The following is a 27327-nucleotide window of genomic DNA, read 5'->3' on the forward strand; positions in this document are numbered from 1 at the left end:
TTCTTAAATCAAGATGTATTTTCTTTATGAGCACAATGACCTAGGAAAATGAGTATAGATTTTAGACAACAAATATTAAATTTAAGCAAATTTGTGATTAAAACAATCACAAAAAATCTGCTAATGGAATAAGAAAAATTTTCTTGAATTAAGTGTTTATGAAAAAAGTAAACTTATTTAAAGACATTTTTTCTTATTCCATTGGTAGTTTTTTTTGCTTGTTTTAAGCACTAATTAACTTAGAGTTTGTATTTTTTGTCTAAAATCTAGACTTATTTTCCTAGGTCATTTTGCTCATCATCTTAATTTAAGGATTTTTTGATATTTTTACTAAAAACAAGACAAAAATACAAAGAAAATAATATTCAAAGTACACAATGCCATGTTTTCATTATTACACTGCAAAAAATGATTTAAGAAAATTTTTTTTTAGTATTTTTGTCTTGTTTTCAGTAAAAATATCTAAAAATTCTTAAATTATGATGCTTTTTCTTGATGAGCAAAACGACCCAAAAAAATAAGTCTAGTTTTTAGACCAAAAATATAAAATTTTAGTGTTTTTGTGCATAAAACAAGCATAAAAAATCTGGCAATGGGTTAAGCAAAAAAAAATCTTGAACATTTTTCTTAAATACTAAATTCAAGAAAAAATTAATAGAAAAATTAACTTACCCCATTATATATACAAAATTATTAAACACAGCAAACATATATTATGCAAAAATAAACTTTTATTTTTTATGCGATTAATCGCATAAAATCTTTTAACAGCCCTAATATATGCATGCATGTGTGTGTATATATATGTGTGCATAGTTGCATGTATATACAAAATAATTACACACATATGCACACACATATATTATTATTATATTATATAACTTTTATTTTGCATGCGATTAATCGTGAATAATCTTTTGACAGCCCTATTCACTTTTTGAATTTGGTCGCTTCTCGAGTCCCAAGACCTCATGGGATAGAAAAGTGTCCATATGATGCATACTGAGAAATCTCGCCGACGGATATTTCTCGCACACTGAAGATTCGTTCATACTACTCATTTCATAGATTTGTGCAATTTCAGACACAAGAACCGTGCCCTAGTACCAGAGTTTTCAAACTGGCATCCGGGGACCCCCATAAGGTTCTAAGGGATCCCCAGAAAACTTTCAAAGACAAAAGACAAACCATTATCTACTATATAGACAATTATTTGGAAGCAATATGCAATAGCAAAATTACTACTTCTTAAACAGAATTTAAATGTTTTCATATATATATATATATATATATATATATATATACATTATTTTATATATATACATTATTTTATATATATACATTATTTTATATATATATATATATATATATATATATATATATATATATATATATATATATATATATTTTTTTTTTTTTGGATGAGGGTCCCTTGCATATGATTCATCATTTTTGGGGGTCCTTACCATCATAAAGTTAAAAAAAACTACCCTAGTAAAGTACCACAGTGTAAGGCACTACAACCTTCACACCACTAGAGGGCCCTGTTGCTTCAATAAAAATATATACATGCAAGCATAATGCTTTACAGCAGGACTGTTGTGTTTATTCCTGTCCTGTTTTTCACCAGAATCATACATGATCAAAGCTTTTCAGGTTTCTTAGCTAGTTGTGTTTGATTTGGGTTGAAAGTAAACTGTAAGGACGGTGCCATCCATGCATTACACCAAAAGGTTATGCATGTAATTTTTTTGACGTTAAAATAATTAAAAAAAAAATCTTGAGTTGATTTTCTAGAATAACTGTTAACATTTTTCCTATCAAAACATCACTTTCTTTAAAAATCCCAACCCACCTGACATATTTCGGCTCAATGGGTGAGTTTTGAACGTGTATATGCAAATGATGGAGGCATTTTTTTGCAGACATTGCGCACTACACCCTTCAGGAAACAGTAGGAGAATGCAGGGGTACACAGTTGGTTTTTAGTAATATGATTCATTGGGAAATATTCCATGAAGGCCAATATGGAATTCCGATCCCTAAAAGCTTCCAATATCTCTCGATGACAGCCCTGCCAAGGCCAGCGCTCTTATCCTTTCACAAATGTATTCAAAAGCTTAAAAGATTTCTTGTGTTGAACTGAAAAACATTCCCAATCTGCTGTGAAGGTTGGCTGATGTTGAAGAGGTTTAGCTGGCGTAGATCTTGGCGAATAACACATTTGAAAACATGATTTCAAACACCCTTTTTGTCATTTCCCATAATCTTCCACTTCTTTATTTTTCAAATTTCCGTGTTTCCACGTACATCATTCACTATGTGGTTCTCGAGGTCGTCTCTTTTTGCGTTACATGTTTTGCTAAGGCTACGCACACTCACTCATTCCTTGACTCTGGCCTTTTAGGCACGTGCGGTAGGTACAGGCAAGACGTCTGTTTTGCATTTCAGGCACAGTGAAAATATTTGGAGTGGTGTGGCGTATCGTAATATGTCATTACGCCATGACCCACTTTGTCTACTGTTCGTGATATTTACACCCTGATATCACGAACGACCAGAATCAAGTTTTCCACAGCAGGTTGTAATATATTATATATATAATGGTTCATGTATACCTCTTAGCAGTGGGAAAATATCTGGAGCACTCTGTCCCATCCCAAGCACAATATGGATCTCTCGCCAAGCAGCACTCGGCGCACGCTTTTCCGTACACCTCGCAGCGGTGCAAGGGCATCTGGGAAATCCCTAAGTCCGACCCCAGGTACAGCTGTTGCTGTTGACAGATAAACATAGACGTCAATTAGGCCAGCACATGTTTTATTTTTTTTGCTTGTGAACAGTAACGTGATGAATTGAATTTAATAGCGAGCAGACGTACTTGTTTAGTGGAGAGCTCCATGGCTGTAATAGGTGTTGGCTCCTAGATCGGAAAAAAGAGTTTAATCTCAGATATTAATTTAATGATATACTAGGACATCAAAACAGACAGATTTATGACGGAGCCATTTAATGTACTGTAGGTGCAAATTATAACACGGCAAGCTACCCTGAACACAGTCATCTCCTCCAGCACGACTTCCTCCAGATCATGCCAGCTTTCTCTGGGAATGGTCACCACCTTTAGCACGGTCCCTAAATCTGATTTAAAAACATATTATTAGTAGGAATTCATGCAATATCTCTTAATATCAGCAACTTCACTGCTAAAGGGGAGCGAATCTGATCCCGTATGCCGTTGTTTTTCCATGGAACAGAAACTGGATATGGCTTGAAAAATTATGTCTTTTGAGCTTCTCTTTACTTGGTATTGGTTAGTTAAACGTACCTGTGCCGATGAACATGACGTCATACTGGCCATCCTCTGCTTCCACGCGGTCCACCACCAGCTGACTAAACTGGTACTCGACATTGGTGCGCACAATGATGGGCTTCCCACCCATCGGCTGCACGGGATTATACATGGCCGGGTGGAGGCGTGCAAACGTGATGACATCATCTGGCAGATCTTTGGTGGAATCAAAGCCTCCGAATGTTTTGCTGGGACACTACGGGAGACAGAAAGAGGACATTTCTAACGGACACATCTTTTTTGTGTGGTATTATAGTGTGATATTTACTATTTTGTGGTCATTAAAATGTGGACGACATATGCATTTCCAAATAATTTCCAAAACATGCACAATGAATATCTGCAAAATGGTTACAGTACATTATCGTGTATATACAACATTATAACTTGACATGTGTAGACCAGCCCTCATGGGTTAATGCTTCATTGTAATGTTAGTGCAGATATATAAAGCTGTAGTTTGTCAGAAAAATTAACGGTTTTGTTAATGCCAAATAAATTGGCCAGTACTCACTGTGCCAGGACGGGGGTATGGCACTCTGCCCTGGAAGGGAACCCACTGGTAGTTTGGCCCATCCCTATGGGCATATGGACCTAGAAATACCCTTCGGATGTCTGCCATACTATACATGCATATAGCCGATCCACGGAAGATATTACTGAAGAAAGAAGAGATGAGAGAAAAGGTTAAAATGCAAAGATCACACACAAATTTAAAAACATTGTGTATAATTAAATAAATGTTCATTTCTAAAGTGAATTAATCATTTGGAAATAAAGAGTGTATAAGTAATAATAGTGCACAACTTATGTTATGCCTTGTATTTGATGAATTTACAAATAGGATATTTACTGAGGGAAAGGGCTAGATTTAATCCATTAGAAATCAATATAGGATAATAAAACGTGGGCATGCTATAGCAGAAAACTACTTTCTTTTGTTACACTTGATTTAATTATTATAGTAATAACAGAAAATTATGCATAATAAGAGTCATACCGATAGGTCTATGGCCAAGAATCCTGTGCATTTCGTCAGAAAACGTGAATTTTGTGTTTTCCCTAAAGACTATATACAATATGGACGTGAAGTCACCGTGATGTCACCCATAGGTTTCTGTAAAGCATTTTTGAAGCATAAAGTGGGCGGAGCCGGCCGTCGCCACTTCTGGATGGCGACGGCCGGTGACTTCTTTTTTAAAGGCGCACGATGTGAAGCTCGTCACAACATGTATGTAGCCCGTCATGTGTATGGCTTGTCATGTCAAAATATGTTTTTGGTGCGTCATGTGAACCTATGTGCATCACACGTGATGTCAAAATACGAGCTTGCTGCAGACGCTTAAAAGTGGTTTATGATAAAACAGGGTTCCCACACCTTAGTTAACTTCAAATTCAAGGACCTTTCAAGGACTTTCCAGGTCCAATACCCTCAAGTTCAATGACTAAATGTGGGGACACATTTCAAATTAGAGCAAGGTTACATCGTGTTACCTTTTAAGATACATTGTTACAGTTCCCTTTTGAGGGAACTCGCGCTGCGTCACTGGGGTGATACTTTGGGAACGCCTCCAGTGGTAAGTCCATCTGAATATGTATTTCAAATTCAACCAATGGTGAGGCTTAACGACAAAGACAGAGTGACGCGGGAGCCAGGAAGTGAATCGCTATCTGAAGTCTTGCCATAGACGGGGGCAGGGACGCAGGAAGTATGGCAAGGGATTTTTTTCCCAGAAAACTTCTTGCATAAAATTAATTCAAGCACTTTCAATGACCTGTATCTATGTATGTATATTTTCAAAAACTTCCCAGGGCCTTGAATCCCCCCCCCAGATTCACAAACTTTCAAGGATTTCAAGGACCCGTGGGAACCCTGATAAAAGTGACACTCGCGTTTGCCAGATCCTCGCTTAAATCTCATGAGTAGTCAGAGATTAGTGTTAAGTAAGTGTCTGGTGAGTATTTTGTGAATGTGAGCATCTTTTTTATCATAAATCCTTTCAATGCTAAGGCATGGATTTTGACCAGACGCATGGTTCACGTGAAGCAACTAACACATATTTTGAAATCACGAACAACATGACACTTCAAACACATATTCGCACCACTCAGAAGACAAATCACCGGCCGCCACTGCTTCCGGATAACCAAACATGAGCAAAGAGGCGGAACATAGTTCTTGCTGAAACCACACCCACATAGCTCAGTGCTAGTAACAGCAGTGGCAATCAACCCATCACTCAAGTGGCCCCGCCCTTAATTATGCAGAACTTTAAGACTTAATATAACTCAAATGGATGAGTTACAAAAAAAATCCCCCCTCTTCCTCCCTGTTATGAAGGGAAAAATTAGCTATACAGACCAAAACCACTTTTTGTACCAGACTGTAAAAAATTTTTTCTGCTTTAAAGTTGGACAAAGGGGTCTATGGGATTGACTCCCTTTTTAGGGCAAGTTGATGAACTGCAGTTTAAGTCACATCCGTGTTGGATTCCCAAGAGAAACCAGAAGGTTACCCTTTGGTTTTCCCCCAAAACCACTTTGGGACAACTGATGGTTCTCGCCCACGTACAGATGCTTTACACTTTCAAACGCAAAGTTGCTTTGTAAAACCTTCCAGGGCTGTGTTTAATCCATCAGCAGACGATCAGTCACATGGGCTTAATGTTCGCTATGTCCGAATTTATTCTGCAAATGCGTTTTTGTCTCCATTATTCGCATTAACTCATTTTTGCATGTGTAAAACATTTTTGCGAATCCGAAATTTGGCGTTTCCATCAATAGTTTTTGATGTGATAGTTCAAAATGCGCATAAAATAATAGAAACATAGCTAGTGACACCATAAAATAAAGTGTGTCCAATAAGTGTGCATGGTGAATCAACATTTTGATTTTTTTTTGGAAATGAAAAATACGAAATGATGATTCTTTTATAATAAGACAAAGAATGTGTATTAATTAAGTATACAAAAAATTCTGATGATAATGTGCACATATGCGTGTTTCCAGATGTAAAAATTTGCATATGCATCACTGCGTCCCCAAAACAGCCACCGTGCCAAAGACACAGTGGTGATCATCCCATTGCATTTGTAAAATGTTAATTAGTTAGAAAATCAATTAATCACAGGGCACATGAATACATTAATTCTCCATCACACACATGTGCTTACACACCCTGATACACACGCAGACCAGGAGACGGCGAGAGATAAAATACTGATCCATCACGGCAGCGTTCAGGGCTCATTAAGTGGCAATATCAAAAGCAAGTGCCCAGAATTCACTTCTATTCATCTTTAAAACAGGGCACTTAGAAAACCAATTAAAGCCGTCTAATTCTTTAAAGCCTATAATTGAATTTTCCAGTGTTGTGTTTCCTCTGCATACATTAGGAAATCGGTGAGGTGGGAACAGACGAGCAGGACGGGCCCAGTCCGCTTTGGCCCCTCTCGCTGTTTGACAGTGATTAATCGTGATATGTTTGTCCGCTCTCACATCTCGTGTTTACAAGCACACGCACATACATAAACTGAGCTCATCCATCATTTTAAAAGTCTTCCTTTTTTGGAAAATCGCTTATCTGCTTTTGTTACTTCCAGCCGGCACGGCGAGAGGGAGCCTGGATGGGGAGCGGGGTTCATGTTACCACCTTAATCATATTTCCTTTGAGCCGAAGCTGAATGGGGAAGCAGGTAAAAGGGGGTAAAAGAGCAAGACAAGGAGGAATTCCTGACGTAAAGTCTAACCAGATTACAGCAAAGCCTCTTAAAGGGCCAAACATATCACACCTGGCAAAAAATCACTTTACTTAGAGAAGGAGAGAGAACAAAGAAAGGGAGGAGCAAACAAACAAACAAATAAAAGAAAGGAAGGAAGACAAGAAGGAACAAACAAAGGAAAGGAAGAAGAGGAGGAAATATACACTAAGCAAACAGGCATATATTGAGCACTACCTGGATGTAGTAAACACAGCGTAGATCACTGGATTCTTTGGGTCTTTAGCACTCATCAGAAAGACATCCTCTGAAATAGAAATAATTGAATATAAAAATGTGCAATTTACGCTATTATTTACTTATTGCAAATGTAAAAAACATACTAAAGCCCTGGGTATACTTTACACATACACAAGGGTCAAATTTCATCTTCAGTATAGTACTCACATACTTCATGCCTACTGCAGATTTTTTTTCCCGTGCGAACTTTGTACTCCTGGAGGCCAGGAGAGGTTTTACAATTGTCACAAAGCGTCGAGCGCCTGTGTACTTGTAAGAGTCAAATGAAGTAGACCAGTGGTTCCCAACATGGGTTCCGGGTCCCCCTTAAGAAAGGTCGCACACCGGACGTGCAGCTCAGCGCCACGTCTAGGACAGCTCGGGGGTATCGTACACCGGAAGTGCACATTAAATAATGATTTGGGACAAATATGATGTAATTTAATGTTAAACTATGTGAGTGGCGCAACATGGATTTGAGCAACTTCACACGGACAGGCGCCACCTGTGTGCGTATACTCATAGAAAACAATGTGTTTGATTTTTTAAGAACGGCGCGGCACTGCACGGCGCTGAGCGTCTGGTTTGCGACCCCTTTTAGGGGGGCACCAGAGTATACAGGGGGCCGCAAGATCTGATATGCTTTGAGCTCAAATAAAAATGCATAAGATGTCCCACTAATAATTTATTTGTAAATATTTGTAAGTTTTTAAAAACAAATCATATGCTAACAAAGGAAAGATAACATAGTTAAAATATTCTTGTGTGTAAAATAATAATTTCAATTATCAGTCCCTCCAGAAAATTTGTAATGCGTAATTCAATGCATAATCAGCCAAAGGCCGCATATTTATGCGGGGGCCGTATTTTTTAAATACACCGCACTTATGCTGCATTGCAGATTTCTGCTCGCAAAATATGCAGGGCTTGCATAATTTCCCAATCCCCGCATTTTCGTAGCAAAAAGTCAGATATATCTTAGCAGAAAGTTGAAAAAATTTGCATTTACTTCACACATGTGCAGCCATGTCCCCTGTTGTAATGGGAATGTTAGGAAATGATGTAATTACGCGATGTGAATTCCCGCAATTTCTTTGCATAAAATTGCATAAATATCCCTGCATATTCCAACACATTTTTTTAAGAAAACGTGCCACAAGATCAAGGAATTTTGCCCACAACAATCACAAAAAACTCTTTTTCTGGAAGGACTGAATTTTGCTCGCTATATGTCACCGTGCTTATCAACGTACCGGGGGGGGGGGTCTCAGATTGTCGTATAAGTACTTAGAAGGGACCCCAAGGAAAAGGGTTGGGAACCACTGAAAGGCTGTGCATTCGACTGTGCAGGTGCGTACTATAGACTGTAAAAAATATGGATGTAATGTCTGTGACTTCACCCATAGGTTTGTGAAGAGCTTTTTTGAAGCCAATAGTTGGCAGAGCCTTGCCGTCGCCATCTTGGCATTGCGTCACCATGCTTAACTTGTGGATAACCGAAAATTGGTAACGAGGCGGGACGTGGGTGAAGCTGAGATGGATGACTGCTGAAACCACGCTCGCCTAGCTTGACGGTAATGACCGCAGTCGCAGTTCACTCAAGTGGCATTTAAGGCCATGGATTACAAAAATTTACCCCCCTTAAAGTTGTCAAGAAGGGCAAAATTTGCCAATATCAGTTTTGCGTTTTTTTCCGGCGAAGTTCAAATTTTTCAACTCGCGCGTTTGCCACAGCAACACACAATTCGCACCATTCGCGCAAATGAGACAGATTAAAAAACGCAGAGATACCTCAAGACGCACGTCAACACGTCTTCACATTGACTTAACATTGAAATCACTTGCGCTCTACCGCGGCTGGTGTGAACCCAGCATTACACGAGTCTATGGGAATAAAATCCCATTTGGAGCCTCTAGTGGTCATGCTAATAAATTGCAGGTTAAATCACTTCCGTGTTGGCTTTACGATAGGGATCGTAAGGTTTCCCACGAAGTATACTTCTGCTTTCATACAAAAAACACATTGTAATAGACACACAAAACTTACGCAGCTCATCAAAATGTGTGTCTATGCCATTGAGTCCCGGCACTGAGCAGGTCAGCTTAGCTTTCAGGAAGGTCGTCCATTTGTTCACGAGACTCCTGTGTCCACCCATATCATTCTGAAGAAAACCCAAACATTCAGATGAGATTTACTTTCAAACGTTGAAGCTTTTTTTTATCAGAGACATGAATCAAGACACTGTGTGTTGTATGTTTTCGTATGTGATGTTACCTTACACAGTTGTCCTATCCTGGAGATAGTAGCTTTGCCTGTATGTTCACCATCCATTGCATTTTCTTTGAAGAACAGGAAGATCTTATCATCTTCAGGATTATCGCTCTCGGGGATCAGGTGTATTCCAACAAACCTGGGGTCTGGAAAACACACATACGCTCAATGCATCAGAGCAACTTTCCGAAAGCACAGCGCTGAAAGACGATACTGTAGGAAGAGAGCTGTATGAAGTTAAAACACTCAAATTAACCCATCTAAACTTTTCCAAAACAAGCCAAGACCTCTGTATTGGCAGTTAAGGGGATCCCAGTTATCCACCCGTGACCGTTCTCTCCCTGAAAACGAAACGTAAGACGCCCCCCCACCCACGCGGGCGGCACACGCGCGCAGCTACATGCAGTGCTGCGTTACAGACCCGACAGGATGCGAATCCTAAACAGCGGAACGAACAGCCTGAACGGACATTGACTCTGTGCATTGCGAGCATTTGTCCATAGAGACTTCATTTCAGTTCAGACTAGGCCCGAGTCATTCAATACACTAACTGTTTCCACAAGACCTCTTTATTTTGGGCAGCTTAACAATAAGATAACTGAACGTTTGTTTGGAAGGAGCTAAGCCTCTTCGATGCGCACAAAGAAAAACCATCAACGGCCATCGGCCACACTGTTTGAAGATACGGAGAGGCCAGTGTCTCTATTGATAAGGGCTTTGGGAAAATATCCATGCGACTAATCCGTCGAATGACACGGGCTCTTTTGTGCAAGAAAGAGAGACATTCATAAAGTAGTTTTTACGAAGTGAAAATAACCTCCGATGTATCTGTGGCAACAGACGACGAGGATTAAGGTGAGATGAGCGCTTTCAAAAGCACCTTTCCTCATGAATATACGGCGGGGGGTATTGACAGGAAGGGCGAGGACCCTGGGCACGGCTGCGTGAGGACTGAAACGAGAGCCACTCGCAGGAACAGCTGAGACGGGATTAACTTCATGGGAAAACACAGAGCGCTTGATATTGACCTTTTGTGTTCAGTAAGTCCAGAAAAATGTCAGAGGAAACACTCGACGCCCCAGCCGGGCTAATCTCTACTGCAGACGTTCACAAAGAGGTCCTTTCCCGCTAACGCACCAATTCGCACACGCACAGATAGTGATAGGAAACCTAGCGATTTAGATATATTTTCTTGGACAATCTTTTCGTAGAAATAACTAGAAGATAATTACTTTAGCAGGCAGAGGTAACCAAAAACTACATAGAGTGATATGGCATATACCATTTGGGTTTATCCATATTATACCCAACCATGGGCTGAAACAACAGCTTTTTTGAGGAAAAACGCATCTGGGTGATTCTTGCGAAATTAGACTTATGAGGTGTCATGAAACATTTTGATAAAAAAGTAAATGCAAAGTAAGAGTATCAAAATAAGAAGCATACAGTTACAAACATCTCTTCTTGTACTATTTTGCACATGTTTTCAAATGACATCATACAAACTAATTTTGTTGTTTTTTCCACATTTAAGGGGAACATTTTCATTACCGCAACGCGTCAATGACTGGATTTGGGTTCTTTGACATGGAAATATTTATAATTAAAAAATCTCAAAAATAAAAAGCTTCAGTGCATGTTATACTATAAACATTTACAGTAAAGAAACATGTGGTATTTGGCGATCACTGGTAAATGTAGAGACGATAATAAGGAATATAAATGTGTCCAAGACCAATTTTCTCATCCTCCACAACAATTTTTAATCATTGTTTAAGCCCTCAAGGAACTAACATTTAAAAAAAAAAAATTGTTGTAAGGGACATAATTGACTGTGACACTATGGCTACCAGGTAGGCAATTTTAATTTTTTTCTTTCCAGATAAAAGTTAAAATTTTGTTTGTCATAGTACCTAGACAACTTTTTAGTTCTCATTACCGAAACATGAGTTTGTAAATGCATATATTTAATGTAATATCATGCTGCGGTAATGATCATTTTTAATAATGATAATCTAAAAAAAATTAATAATTCTATAGGAAATATTTTTAAAACCTCTAAAAATAATGGTTATAGTTCAGACCTTAATCGTATAGGTGCAAAAAAAATTTGCTTTAAAATTGGCCTTCTAAATCTGGATTTCGTGAGAATCACCCATCTGAACTCATACTTTGTGATTATATTAAGTGACAAAAGAATTGCTGCTTGTATGCTCTGCACTTTTAGGATTTCACAATATAATACTTTGAAACAAGTAAAAGCGAAACCTACATTGTTAAATATTGATATCAGCCTAGAAATTTTGTATGGGTGCATCCCAAATTCGACATTTGCTATGTTTACCATTAAGCCATCTGGAGTCGTGCTGCTCGGTCCTGATTGGATGTTGTGATCCAAGCGTGCGGAAAATGGCAAAATCTCGACCCATAAAATCCGCTGATGTTCCGGAGTAGAGCTCGCCATCTGCCAAACAGATGAGAACGTCACTCACCGGATCTCCAAACACAGCCGACATCAAATGAACAAACAATTAACGACCGGCAAATTAAAACCAAAGGAACAAAGAACTGACTCACCGATCAGGAGCGAAGATGACAGCATCTTTGGATCGTAGGGACTTTTCCCACGTCCATTTTCAAAGTTGGGATCCAGTCTGAAGATATTGTCCTGAAGAAATTGATATCAAATTATACAACCACGGCTAAACATGAAGAGTAAATGGAGTGACTGATAAGCCAGAAACGTGTAATCCAGTCCCTCCAAAAAAATGCAATTATGCGATCGCATGATTCAGCCAAAGTCTGCATATTTATGCGGGGGTCGCATTTTTCCAAAAAACGGCACACTTTCGCAGCATACATTGCAGATTTCCGTTTGCAAAATATGTGGGGATTGCATGATTTCACAATCCCCGAATTTTTGTAGCAAAAGTCACATATATCTTAGCAAAAAGTTGAAAAATGCTGCATTTACTTCACACAAGGGCAGCCATGTCCCCTGTTGCCATGGGAACGTTATGAAGTGACATGATTATGTGACATGAACAGTTTTTGCAAGTTCCCGCAATTTAATTGCATAAAATTGCAAAAATATCCCACATATTCCATTGCATTTTTTAAGAAAATGTGCTGCAAGATCAAGGAGTTTTTCTGGATGGACTGGTAAGAGGCTGCATTTACATTGCATGTAACTCAATTCCGATATTTTTTCCTTATGTGGCACAGATCGGAAATGATCCACTAACATGTAAGCAAGAAAAAATGCATATTCTTCGATCGGTTTCAGGCCTCATTCATATGTGGAAATAAATCAGATATGAATCGGATACATGCATTCACGTCAGATTGGATATTCCCATCTCAATATGTGTCGTGCTTCATTGAAAATGCCACGCTGGCAAATGACGTCAACTCAGGTGGACACCACCCGCGATCACATGACTCTTCTTAGCAGCGCAATGGAGGACGACGGCTCCACTTAGGGGTGTAATGTTGAAGTTTTATGTCTTGTTACAGAAATAAAGCTCTATATTCTTGTATAATCATTTTGCTACCCAGTCTCACAAGGTTTTGTGATATAGTCATGTCATTTTTTTATTCTTTATTTTTATAAAAAAATAACGTGACTATATAACGAAATTTCGTGAGACTGAGCTGTCATTTTGTCCGTGTCCATTGCATATTGCAACATTTTACTGGTTTTAGCTGTTTCGGGTCAGTATGTCTACCTTGAATTGTTTTGCCAAGTGTTTAGTGTAAATGCTGATATCAGATACGAGTAGATTTTAAAAGATGATGTAAAATAAAATCGGATACAGGCGACAAATCGGAATTGGGAATCAATATTTGCAGTGTAAATCCAGTCATAGTGAAGCAATGCTGACTAGGCCCTATTCCTGTCTGAGATATACTTTTGTAGTCTCAACAACCTAGACATGCCCTGAATACTAATGAATTACGCTGTGCAAATGACATTAAGCGCAGAATTGATGGCAGAGATTTCGCTGTTACCTGATGTGGATAAGCCCTTCAGTGAAACAATGCAGACAGTGTGTGCGACCAACCAGCACAAATCATTCTCAGTTAATTCCCCCCACTGTACACTAAGACTGTGATTAACCAGCGAGGATTTACAAAACTCATTGACATTTTCTCATCACGTAGAGGCCACCCCATTTCCCCCAAATGATGTACTTCTAAATAACACTCTCCATGCTTACAAACGCTCTCATTTTCTACTTCACTGGTCTGAAATTGTTAACAGAATAAACGTTAGATGATTCACCATCAATTTCCGTTCCATGCACTCTCAGAAAAAAGGCACAAAAGCTGTCACTGGTGCAATACCCTTTCAAAAGATAAACCTTTGTCCCTAAATAAATGCATTTTTGTATAAAATGCATACATATCTGTTCCCAAAATGGACCTTTTTAAAGTGTACTGTCCCAGTAACAGCTTTTGTACCATTTTTCTGAGAGCAAAACGCTTTTTTGTTACTACACGAGTATGGTTTAGCTGTGTAATTAGACTCATTTTGTTTAGGTTGTGTATTTGTGAAGACAGGGGATATGTTTTCTACTCAAAAGGAACAAAAGATGTCATTCCAAGTTAAACAGTATCAGGTTTTGGGTTAGTCTGTATAAATTATAATTTGCTTTATGTAAAAACAATAAAAGTCTATATGACGCCGTCATCCACTTTTTTTGAAAATAGGCTCATTTTCCAGCTCCCCTAGAGTTAAACATTTCATTTTTACCATTTTATAATCCATTCAACGCAATGATATCACGCAGTGTCCGAAAATAGTCCCCTGTATTACCAAGGGGACTATTTTCGGGCACTGCGTAATATCACTACGCCTCCTGCAGTCATGGTACGGCAGCAAAGTCCTTGATTATTACGCCAGAATGAGAGTATAGTTCCTAGCCAAATCTGCCTAGAAAAACTTTACATTTTCCGTCGTTTTCAATACACGATGTAACTAAAGAAAAGTCTAGTTTTAAATAAGAAAAATATCTAAACTCTTTGGTTATGTTTAGCACGATGCTAACGGTCTAATCAGATTCAATAGATTATGCTAAGCTATGCTACAAGTTGTACCGCCAGACCCGGATATCGGCTGAATTCCAAAATGATCCCCAAACGGTAAAAAAAAATTAACTCTAGGGAAGCTGGAAAATGAGCATATTTTCAAAAAAGTGGAGTGTCCCTTTAAGTCAACTACTGTAATAAATGTGTGTGTTTGTACCTCTGCACGTTTGCCCATCTCCAGGTAAGCACAGATTGGATGGAAAGCTCCGGTGCCACACACGTAAATATGCGTCTGGTTATAAGGCTGCAGTACTCGGACAAAGTTCGAGCAATCTTTCTGAAAAATCACAACACATAACATCGCTATTAACAAACAGATAATATACCGTAAAACACACTTATCAATATATAAACTTATGTTAAAAGTCACCTAATATGAGAAATTCACTTTTATATGTTGTTTGAACTTACACACACCTGTAATGATAAAAACCTGCCGATTCCCTTTTTAAATCCCGGTTAAACAGTCTCATGGGACAAGCAGTTGCAGTTTTCTGAGCAAACTGATGTCACATCGCGCAGGTCCTGCCCACAACCGTCTAAAGACCGCAGTATGGTCATAATTTCTATTTTAAATCTTCAATCATTAAAAACAATGGAGTAAAGTGATTGTCTCATTAAAAAACATTGTATGTTTTCATTAGAGGTAACGGTAATCGAGAAGGGAAGCAGCAGGTCATGCGCATTTATAGAGACACAACACTTTTTCCTGCACACCCAAAAATGTGCCTTTTCAACATGGTATAATACATTATCTATAGGGTTTTTGGACCTGAAACTTCACAGGCTCATTCTGGGGATACCCGAGACTAATATTACATCTTGAAAAAAATTGCACATTAGGTGACCTTTAACATCAAATGTTTATGGCACTGCATCACAGACCACATTGTACCATAAGTTAGGAGCATAAAGCAGATAAAATTTCATTTTAAGATCCTCCCTCATTTAACCTCCTAAGTCCAGAGCTTCGGTTTGTCTTTTTTTTTATTTCTACCAGCTAGTTGGGGTTAGGAGGAACCAATTAATATAATAAAATTGACTGACAGGTCGGTCTCAATGAAAAGTAACCAACCACCAGCCACACAATGTCGCAAGTGCTCTTGGCAAACAGAGGTGAGGTTTGAAATGGACATTGACGCACACACGCGAGAGAGTTCGGGTCTTCAGGTTCGTTCGGCAAAAACAAATTTTAAATTACCCGAGACCAGATGCCACTAATATTATACCCGACCCGTGTCCGAGGCACAAGTGAAACCTTTAGAACCAAACCTGATCGGTCTTGGGTCGGACCTTGGGTTTTTGGATCTAAGTGGACCCATGAAGACCTCTACAGCTCATTTGCATTTAAAGAGACACAACACTTTTTCCTGCACACCCAAAAATGTGCCTTTGGACATGGTTTAATAAATGATCTATAAGGTATTTGAACCTAAAACTTCGTAGGCTCATTCTGGGGATACCCGAGACTAATATTACATCTTGAAAAAATGTACACATTAGGTGACCTTTAACATCAAAATGTTAATGACACTGCATCACAGAACACATTGTACTGTAAGTTAAAGCATAAAGCAGGCAAAATTTCATTTTAAGACCCTCCCTCCTTTAACCTCCCAAGACCCAAGCTTTGGTTTGTCTTTTTTTCAGATTTCTTCCAGCTATTTGGGGTTAGGAATCACCAATAAATATAATAACCAAATATTTTTCTTTGAACATGAAGCAGTGGAAGTGTCTACGTTTGTGTACAACAGGTTCCAGCTACACAGAGTTAAGAATTATGGTGCAAACAACAAAAAATTTGATCCAGGTCTTAGGGGGTTAATGCTTAATGCAGTCATACTACAGTGCATACGTAATTCATGATAAAAAGTATAGACAAACCACAGGTTATAAGAATACACCTTTGATCATATATCTATAATGAATAAACGTATTATTAAGAGTATTATTTAAGCATCATTAAAGAGTTCCTGCAGGATGACTGATGATAATCCCACCTGTTTTATTCATCTTAATATCCTGTCATCCAGCTCTCATTAGTACTAAAAGCATGCGTGTGTGCGTGTCTGGTCGTGATGATAGGTAAATGTAAAGCACATGTGTCAGCCCCGCAGCCTTCTGAGCGAGTTGGCGAGGGGTGATGAGTGAGTTGTTTAATGTGAATGAATGCTCTTCAACTTCCTTTCATGATCCTCGAGGGCCTGCTTCAGCAATAATAAACCTACGCTGCCAATTACAAACACGCCGCACAAACACACGCTCGCACACAATGGCGCATTCACGTGTACCTGTGCTCGCGGACGCACGGTCATTGAGAAAATAAAGCAGGCCCATCTGTGTAAACACTGATGGTTTGGGCGGACGTGTGCTGTCTGCGCTGGGAGGTAATGCGAGTTGTCATTTAAGAGAACACAGGAAAGGGTGTTGCCATTGCAATGTGTGTGTTTCAACCACAAAAATACACGTTGCATGTGTGGAGAGAGACCAGGAATAGATAAAAACAAGCTCGTTTTGTTCAATAACTATATTAAATAAAATTAAATATCAAGATAGTTATAAACAATTTTATTTTTCAAAAACCAGGACATAACATTACGGATAGAGTTGTGTAAAAAGCTGAAAAGCTGATCAATCAACAAACAAATTTGTGACTCCCTAAATTAAAATGAAATTGTCCTACCTCAACACACATGTGACCCATCTTAGCCGAAAGGCACTTAAAGTGTCCGTTTAATGGCTTTTCCGAGCTAAAGGGCGATGTGGTATTCCTAACACAATCAGTCCACATGTGCAATAAAACTTCATCCGTCTCTACACTTGAATGACATGTTTGAAATTTCCCATGATTGTTATTATTTTAAAGGGCCTCGAATAAATCCAAACGCAGCATTTATGTGAGAGAGAGGTGGCTGAACTTGCACTGTTTGCCGTTTACTACGTATACAAACCTCAAGTTGTAATAAGTGGGTGGTGTACTGTAATTACAGTGTAACTACTGTGTAATTATACACATATAACACCGCTGTTTTATCTTTAAAAGTCTATAAAGCAGCAGTCAGGTTTGCAAAGCAGAAAAAGTGAGTGAATGTGAGATCAATTCTAGGGATTACAATTAACAAACACGCACAAGGGACTAGTTTAATTTACACATCAAATTTGAAAAGGTAATAACTATATAAACTTCTGCCTTCAAATACACTTAACCTAAACCCTGAAATGTCCTCTTTTAATAAACTGTTTTAGCTTAATGCACACATTGCATTGCAAATTTAGAGTTCAATACATTTATTTGAGCTCATTTAAATCTTTGGATTTGAAAATTTTACCCATTATGCATTGCAGCATGCATAAATTAACTGCTACTGTTAAAGGAGTGTTGTTTTGGTGTTCGTTATTTTTTATTTATAGACCGTTTCATCGGACGCACGTGATACACGTCTGGATCCAAACCTTACTTCCGGTTTCGTTTTTTAAATGTTCTGACTAGTTGCTAAACTGAACTCTTGAACAAATGCCTCGTCGAAAATAACAAATGTTTTGGTTTCCTAGGTAATCTTTGTGTTGTTTTTTGCTTGTTATATAAATAAACTACGTTTAAAGTACTTTTTTGTTATTTATTCTTAGCGGAGTTTACTGGAAGTTACGTGCGGACTGCAACAGCCGCTTGTTTATGTTGTTACTGCTGAAACCGTATATACTGATACAGTTGTTTTTTGTTATTATTGTTGCTAATTGTTTTTGTAAGATACACCGATCGTCCGATTTTACGCATGATTGGCTGCACCGATAACCGGCTACTCAGTCTCACGACATTCTGATTCCAAGCCGGTCCATTTGTTGCCAGTTGTGCAAGTAAGGAATAATGACAACCGGCGTTGAATTATAAAAAAATAATGCACATCCAATGTGGTAATGCAGGTGTGCATTATTTTCGAATAATTCAAAGGACCGGAGTCAATTTTTATACCACGGATACCTCTGGTGCTTATTTTTAAGACATTTGACAAGTTAGGTGTGGGGTTTACAGAAAAATAATCAACACCCATGGAACATTTCTCAGCCAATCAGAATCAAGCATTCAACAGACCTGTGGTATAAGTAAGGAATAATTGATGACGGGCCATTGAATTATAAGAAAATAATACACACCCAAGGTGTGATGCGGCACGATGCGAAGCCAATCAGAATACAGCATTCAACAGACCCGTGGTATAAGCAATAACGTCAGAGCCAATAACAGCCATTACTGAGGGTTCAAAACAGACACGAGTCAACAATTTGCGCGAGTAGATTACATACAATGCAAGTCAATGCAGACGCGATCAGACGCGTCCTCATGTGGGGCGATGCAAACGACATGATATGGTTGCCGATTTTACCACGAAAACCAGCCCAGTCTCACAAAATTTCGTCACGTACATTTTTTATTCTTTTTTTTGTGATATTTTCACGAATTTCCACTTTTTTCGTGATCGTATAACGAATTCCTGTTTTCCTGTGATTATCACGTATTGGTTACTCAACTGTTTTGTGATATTTTCTTACCATTTTCGCTTCGGTTTAGGGTTAGATTTACATAAAATGACATCCCTACCCAAACCCAACTCTAACCCTAACGCCAGGCGACATATAAAAATTTAAATCTGAAAAAAATATAAACCAATACATAAAGTGACATTCTAATGCAAGCCCCAAATCTAACCCTAAACCGAAGCGACAATGGTTTAAAATAGGAAAAAGCAGTTGAGTAACCAATACGTGATAATCACACGAAAACAGGAATTCGTTTTACGATCACAAAAAACACGAAAATTCGTGATAATATTACAAAAAAATTATCAAACATTCGCATGACTATATCACGAAACCTTGTAAGACTGGGTAGTTAAACATATTTAACTCGAGCGAAATATTTGCATGACACGAAGTTAAATCCCGCGAGTAATCTAGAGCGAGTAACGCGATGCCCCGCGTCTGGTGTGTACGTAGCATAACTCACCGCTGAACTAGCATAGTACGATGCGTAGTTGGAGAAATATAACTAGCTTTTTCCTGAAAACATAGTAACTTTGTCTCACACCCATCATTTGTTGGTTCAATAATATAGTTGATGATGTCAAGTAGTGGGTGGAGTACTAATTAATCTGTTCAGATCGATTTAATGTCAGAATATTTCTGTTAATAACGTACATTGCACTGCTTTTGTTGTCGTTTTTTAGTTCTCTGTTGTTTAATTTCCAGATATTTCATTCATTCTGAAGTTTCCTTCTACAGTACGTCACTCATTCCAGGGATTCCCCAGGGTCTTAAAGCTTGTAGCTCAATTCTCAAAAACAGCGCTTTGATTATGTTTACAAATGATATTGACTTTGTATACATTTAGAATGACGGATATATAATGCACTGCATGTTGCTTGCTTATTTTGTTCAAAAGCATGATCAATCTAACACTACACGTCATACTAACGAGAAACTAGTTCAAGATAATTGACGGTCAAGAAGATTGCAAGAAAAATGTGTGCATGTCTATAAAAAAGGCACACGATTTACAGTATGAATGTCATTTTGTTGGGGTAAACTTGGTCATGTCGTCTGAAGGCAACCCTGCACCATAGAAATGTAACACTGAATGGACAAAGCTACAAAAGGCACCGCTAAAACCTCTCAGTTTCAAATGAAACACACCAAGAGTTCGTACCAGCTGTCGTTCTGGGCTTGTTTTTGCTTCGGCCAGCCAAGCCAAATGTGAGAACGAAGAGATTTATGGTCGTGGAAATGAAAACGTGTTGGTAATACCCTGATCAAGCATTCATGCTCGCCTGCTAGCAGCTTTCAAGAACTCCAGAACAAACATTTTCACAGCACGCAAAAGCCTAAATCTGGGCTGGGTAAATTTAGTGGCTTGTGCATGAAATGCCATACAAACGCCACATATTGTAAGCGTGTGATCGCTTGCATGTAATTGCAATATAAGGTGACTTTATTTAACAGTGTGTGTCTCAGAAGTAGGTCTGGTGAGTTATCTGTAATAATCCTGCTCCCCTTTTGCCCCCCATCTCGGTGAGAACCCAGCCGTGAAATTACCATCAGATACAACACACATGCACACAACTCGAGGTAGATATATAAAAGATTTCTGTTGTACAGAAAGGCAAGGGTTGCATTCTGGGAATTTAACTCAATATAAAAGCGTACAAAAGCAAAACTCAATCTTTAAGTGTAACCTTGATCAGACCAAAGTCATAAAAAGCGCTCAAGTAACATACTGTACACTTATAGTTAAAGTCAATAATGTTACATTATAGGTAAAAACTGGGTTATTTTAAACCTAGCACTGGGTTAAAAAGGGACCCAAAGTCTGGGGTCTTCCCTTTTTTTGACCCAACCCTGCATTTTTAGACTGCACTCATAATGTAAGTTTATAGCTATTACACAAAGACATAAAAATAAACACTCTTAAAAAGTACAAGACCAAACGTGAGTTGTGTGTTAAAATCCCTTCATGTTCTTTCGGTACAAAGTAACCAATCATCCCTGTGAGGGCCACACACCATTTCAAAAGAGGTTGATGTAATTTCGGGGTACAGGGGAGTTAGTTTAATTACGTCAGCACTTACCCCCAGGTCTTTTCCAGCCCATTTGCATTCATCACGTTTTGAAGGCGTGGCAGGCCAGGCGATCTATAAAACAGTGCAAGACAGAATGTGTGAGAATGTGAACACACACAAAAAAAACGTGCATGACCGACTATGACGCTCCGTGTGAAACCTGGCTGTAAAATAAGCAACGACTGCTGCCCGTCGTCCTTCTGCCACCTCCATCTGTGACAAGGATGGTGATAGATGATAAAACTACCATTTGTTTTATCACACGAGAGACTTTGAATCATACGCACTTACACAGTTGAAATGAAATATTTTTGTGGTGTCACACTTTCACTCCATCTATAACTATTTACAATATGCTTAAAACTAAAAAACAAGATTGCAGTAATTGATTGATAGTATATGGAGCTTTTATGATCTCAAACTGTATGTATTAAATAATAATATTGAATGTGTTTACTTTTACATTTGTATGCATTTGGCAGACGCTTTTATCCAAAGCGACTTACAGTGCATGGTTACAAGGAATCAATTTTTTATCATTATGTTCATCGGGTTCGAACCCAAGACCTCTGGCAGTGTTACAGTAATACATCATTTTAGATAACTCGAACCTAGAAACAAACCAAGTTTTATTTATAACAAATAAATATTTTATTTATATATTTTATTAAAATATTTTAGTTTTCATCATGACGCATACGCCCCGCCCTTTGATTGCCACGCCCTCGGCTCCGCCCACCCGCCCAACCCTACCACCTTAACTAACACATTTTCTGCAGGAAACCCTGTACAGTAAAGATCATACTATTTAATGAACACTGAGATATTGATTATATAAATTGTGCATAACATTGTGCTGTTTAACTCTTTCCCTGCCATTGACGAGTTAACTTGTCAATTAAGCGATAACGCTTCCCTGCCAATGACGAGTATTTCCGGCAATCCTTAATACCGCTATCATTCACTAGGTGGCGCGCTTCCACAACTTATACAACCCGGAAGCAATGCACCACATGAAAGAGATCAGATTCAGAGCGACCCTCAAAACATAAACAGAGTTCTTACTCTATCAAAAGTCCTTTACAAAAAGGGAATTATCTCAGCCTTTTGCTCAAAATTTGGTGTTTTTGAAGAAACCCATATTTGAGAAGTGGAAGAGAACTAATCAAGGTAGAATGAAACTTTTTTTTGAAATATTGTATGTTTATATATTTTAAAAGGAACATTTTCTGGAAGGCATTAAACTTTTGTGAAAATCATCAAAAATGCCGGCGCTGGATGACAACTTCTTTAAAAAAAACGCTGGCGGAGAAAAAGTTAATAAAGGGATTCAGAAACAACGCTATTAAAATAAAGCCAAAAGCTGTATTATTCATATAGAGCGAGGAAAATAAGTATTTGACACATCAGCATTTTTTTCAGTAAGGGGATTTCTAAATGGGCTATTGACACAAAATTTCCACCAGATGTACAAGCCACATATTAAATATTCAAAGAAATCAGAACATTTAAGTATACAAGTTGAGTCATAATAAATAAAGTGAAATGACACAAGGAATAAGTACTGAACACATGAAGAGAAGGACTAGGACTAAAGCAGCTGATATCAATTAGTACTGATAGGGAGCAGTGTTTCTCTTTCAATACTGACAGATTTCAGGTGATCCCCTGGCTTTTTTATGCCATTTTGCACCTTCTCTTCATGTGTTCAATACTTATTCCCTGTGTCATTTCACTCTATTTATTATGACTCAACTTGTATACTTAAATGTTCTGATTTCTTTCTATGAATTCAATATTTGGCTTGTACATCTGGTGGAAATTTTGTGTCAATAGCCCACTTAGAAATCCCCTTACTGATAAAAATGCTGATGTGTCAAATACTTATTTTCCCCGCTGTACACCAACCTATAATCCTATTGACATTTCATGCCGGCCTCTCCTACCCGAATATACAATGGATTTATTCTGTATTATCTTTCTACAAGATCAGCTAAGGTATTTTGTCCGTGAAAGTAATTTGCTTAATTACAATAATTTGCCAAAACCACTAGTTTCAGCTTCTTATCTCTGAACGGTGGCATTGCTGAAGTGTGTGTGTATGTAATAGAGAGTTTGATGTAAGAGACAGAGAGAGCAAAAGAGAGAGAGAGAGAGACATTATGGTACAGATATGATCAAGGAATCAGAAACAGACAGTCCGAGATCACATAAGCAGATGTAAAGAAGAGAAAAATGAATGCAGATCCGGTCTGGAAAGAAAATAAGAGATGGAGGTCTCAGATGACCCCAGCTTTGTCTGACTATACCAGGGGTCTCCAACCTTTTTGTAAGCGAGGGCTACCACATTGAATAAAAAGAAACTTGAGGGCTACTTTTTGATATAGTCTACTCTAATTGATTTTATTTTACTTGTTGATATGTTTTATCATTTTTTTAAATGTAAACATACATAAAAGAAGCCAAGCTAATAAATATTAAAAGTGAGGCTATTAATAGACTGTGCCCACAGACTCCGTGTGGGCAACCTGATGCCCGCGGGTACCATGTTGGAGACCACTGGACTATACAATCCTTCACTCATATAGTATTTAGTGATCTAATGTTTTGTGTGTGTGTGTGTGTTACCAGCTTGACGTCTCTGTTGATGTTGACCAAGTCAAAAGACAAGACGTGGTCCTCTGCTCCAACCAATAATCTCCCTTTCTCTTCATCCAATAGGAACGTGTCGTAACTTGAACTGTTTGCAAAACCGGTGAAAGTCAGCAGATTACTGGAATCTAGCATTTCTGAAAGACCAAAAAAAAAAAAAAACATAAGCATTGGAGAAATCATATTTGCTTTATGAAACAGCCAGACATTTGTATCAGACTAGCAAGTACATCTCACAATGCACTACACAAAACATTTCAAAAAGTTTACAATTATTTATTTACAGTCTGTGTATATAAACATGCACATATAAACAAACTACTAACTCGTAACAACCCTTAAACCAGTATATATTTTAATGTATTTTAATATGTTAAATATTTTATTTACATGTTTCGAAAAGGAACAAAGGTCAACAATGCAAGCAATTATTTTTAAAAATTCAACCCAAGCTAAGAATTACACAAAGCACCGTCCAACGCAGATGGTAAATAAATGCAGTACATCACAGCTTTGAATAATAACACATAAACAGATGTACACGTATCATGAACAAGATATCCATTTATTATATTATTTTACATCCACACTTATTTCCACCACTCTAAAAACAAACGGTGCTATATAGCACCAAAAGTGGTTCTTTGCTCGTAATCATAGAAGAACCGTTTTTAGTGCCATATAGCACCGGTGAAGCACCTGTGTAGAACCATATAGTGCTATGTAGAACCAAATGTGGTGCTATATGGCCCCTATATGGTTCTACACAGGTGCTTCACCGGTTCTTCACCGGTGCTATATGGCACTAAAAACGGTTCTTCTATGGTTACGATTCAAATCAACAGTTTTGGTGCTATATAGCACCGTTTGTTTTTTTAGAACACCAGAGGAACAACCTCTCAAGTAAATCTGCTGTCGTGTTGACATTTAGCCTGACACAAAACAGACCGTCTCACAATAATCAGTAAAAGCAGAATAAACTACACGTTATGAAGTGAGAATGATAAGAATGACTAGAAATGACTCGCAGACCAGAACATCTGCCCATGAGAGAAGGTGGGGTGGACATCTCCGCAACGTTTTTGCAACACGCAAACAATTCATAATCGACAGTGACATGCAAAGACTGCAGCCTCTCTCTCTCGAGTACATCGATCCATTCTTATATTAGCCATCTGCGTTCCCCTCCGCTATGATTCTGGACATCTGTGTGGTTGTGGGAGAGAGAACGAGCGAGCGAGCGAGCGAAAGTGTTAAAGAGAAACAGACCATCCATCCTTTGCGTGTATCAACAACACTGCATATCAAATATAGAGCAGTATTCCCACAAGACCAAATGCACAATGGGCACAGCTCGGATTGGCCATTTCAACAGCATTTATTTTCCGTTTCTAACACAAGAGTTTTATTAACCAATCCAAAGGCATTTAAATATATATGAATGCCAGGGCTCTCTGACCGACTCTGACTGATACAATTTATTGAATATATTTTCTTCTACATGGTCCCAAGCTGTCACTGGGACACTGCCTTTTACAAAAGGTCCTAATATGAATCATTTAGCTAAAGACACACACACACATATAGTACCTTTGACGTACTAATATGAACTCTTAAAGGAAAACACCACCGTTTTTTTCATATTTTACTATGTTCTTACCTCAACTTAGACTAAATAATCCATACCTATCTTTTTTCAATGTGTGCACTTAATCTTTGTACAGCGCCTCGTGAATGTGTTAGCATTTAGCCTATCCCCATTCATTCCTATGGCTCCAAACAGGGATGAATTTAGTAGCCACCAAACACTTCCATGTTTTCCCTATTTAAAGACTGTTACACGAGTAGTTACACAAGTAAGTATGGGGGCACAAAATAAAACTTTTGCTTGGAGCCATAGGAATGAATGGGGCTAGGCTAAATGCTAACACATTCACGAGGTGCTGTACAAAGATTAAGTGCACGCATTGAAAAAAGATAGGTATGTATTAATTCATCTAAGTTGAGGTAAGAACATAGTAAAATATTGAAAAACTGTGGTGTTTTCCTTTAAGGTGCACATATGTACTCTTGAAAAAAGGGTACCAATAGCATTTTTACCATTTTTCTGACATTGTTTGCACAGGAAAACATAGTCTGACTGACTGACTGTATTTGACTGCTTATTACACTATTGCATACAAGAAAATCAACTTTACATGTAAATGCCGATGTAAATTATTATTAATCATATATGCGCAGAAACAGACGTTGATTGATTGATGTGACATAAATAGGGAAATATGTCTCATGGGAAAGAGCAGCATACAGAAATATTTGACTGCATTTGCCACTATTGACCAAATCAGAATAGGTTATTGCAGAAGAATGATTATAGATGTGTTTTCATACACTGTAAATGCCGTTTTGGAATTGTTGGATTATTTTTGTGTGTGTAACACTGTGTTCTCTTTAAAATGTACCCAGCGCTTGGTTTCCAGTTAAACTGCTTTTAAACCAGACTTTTATGAAGTGAAGTTTCACAATATGTGTGAAAATACTGAAAGCACAGCCTTAAACTGTTTTCTAAGCTCATTGAGGTCATCTGCTACATCTGCTACATATTGTATACAAAATTTTACAGTCTGATGCCATAGGAAAACAAAGCAAAGCACTTCTCATATTGTTCTCCTTAAGATGAATCGCTTTATTGTTTTCTTTATTTTTCTAAGTCGTTTTGGATAAAAGCATCTGCTAAATTCTTTCATACAAATGTCATTTCAAGTTCTAATAAGGTTTATGGTAAGGTAACCAGACGTCCCCATTTTCCGGGGACAGTCCCATTTTTTGGTGTTCTGTCCCCAGCTGGAGCTTTCCCTGTTTTACAGCACATCCAAAACAACCAGCAAATAAACTGAGAAAGACTGTAGCGAGTATCATGTAATGATTATTTTTCACCAGCAGAGGAAGCTGTGAGTTACACCAATTACTTGGTTGTGCGCCACTGCTTTTGCGATGAAGAATTTACTACGAGACCCACGAGAAAGCGTCATTAAGTTATCATCAATCCAGTTATCATAAGATATGAAAACAGTCAAAGTTATCAGGCGTAAAGGTACTAACTACTCATGTTAAATGAAAGAAGTAACTTTAGTAACCTTAGAAGTAACTTTGATATGGTACGTCATATCTATGCATTGTATAGAAGAAAAAAATAGATTTAAAAAAAAATTTCAATTAATTGAATTAGAAACCTACAAAAATAAAAACATTGAAAAAAAATTTGTCCCCGTTTTTTTAATTCAGAGATATTAACTAGTGATGCACCGATGTATCGGCCGCCGATATTTATCGGCCGATTTTTTATGAATT

General features: G+C 38.1%; 1 protein-coding gene across 1 annotated transcript in view; it reads right to left on the reverse strand.

Annotated features, from left to right (window-relative positions):
• sema3aa (sema domain, immunoglobulin domain (Ig), short basic domain, secreted, (semaphorin) 3Aa) overlaps positions 1-27327 on the reverse strand; it is a 47413-nt gene that overhangs the window by 5223 nt on the left and 14863 nt on the right. Inside the window, exons 2-14 of the mRNA XM_065285082.2 lie at positions 23953-24113; positions 21334-21396; positions 14871-14990; positions 12200-12290; positions 11967-12086; positions 9626-9768; positions 9398-9512; positions 7309-7378; positions 3867-4011; positions 3329-3548; positions 3050-3141; positions 2882-2923; positions 2619-2776 (exon numbers count right to left, since the gene is read on the reverse strand). Of these exons, the coding sequence (XP_065141154.2) occupies positions 2619-2776; positions 2882-2923; positions 3050-3141; positions 3329-3548; positions 3867-4011; positions 7309-7378; positions 9398-9512; positions 9626-9768; positions 11967-12086; positions 12200-12290; positions 14871-14990; positions 21334-21396; positions 23953-24113 (1540 nt within the window). The remainder of the gene's footprint in view (positions 1-2618; positions 2777-2881; positions 2924-3049; positions 3142-3328; positions 3549-3866; positions 4012-7308; positions 7379-9397; positions 9513-9625; positions 9769-11966; positions 12087-12199; positions 12291-14870; positions 14991-21333; positions 21397-23952; positions 24114-27327) is intronic.

This window comes from Paramisgurnus dabryanus, chromosome 1 (genome assembly GCF_030506205.2).
Source record: "Paramisgurnus dabryanus chromosome 1, PD_genome_1.1, whole genome shotgun sequence".
In the NCBI taxonomy this organism is placed as follows: Eukaryota; Metazoa; Chordata; class Actinopteri; order Cypriniformes; family Cobitidae; genus Paramisgurnus; species Paramisgurnus dabryanus.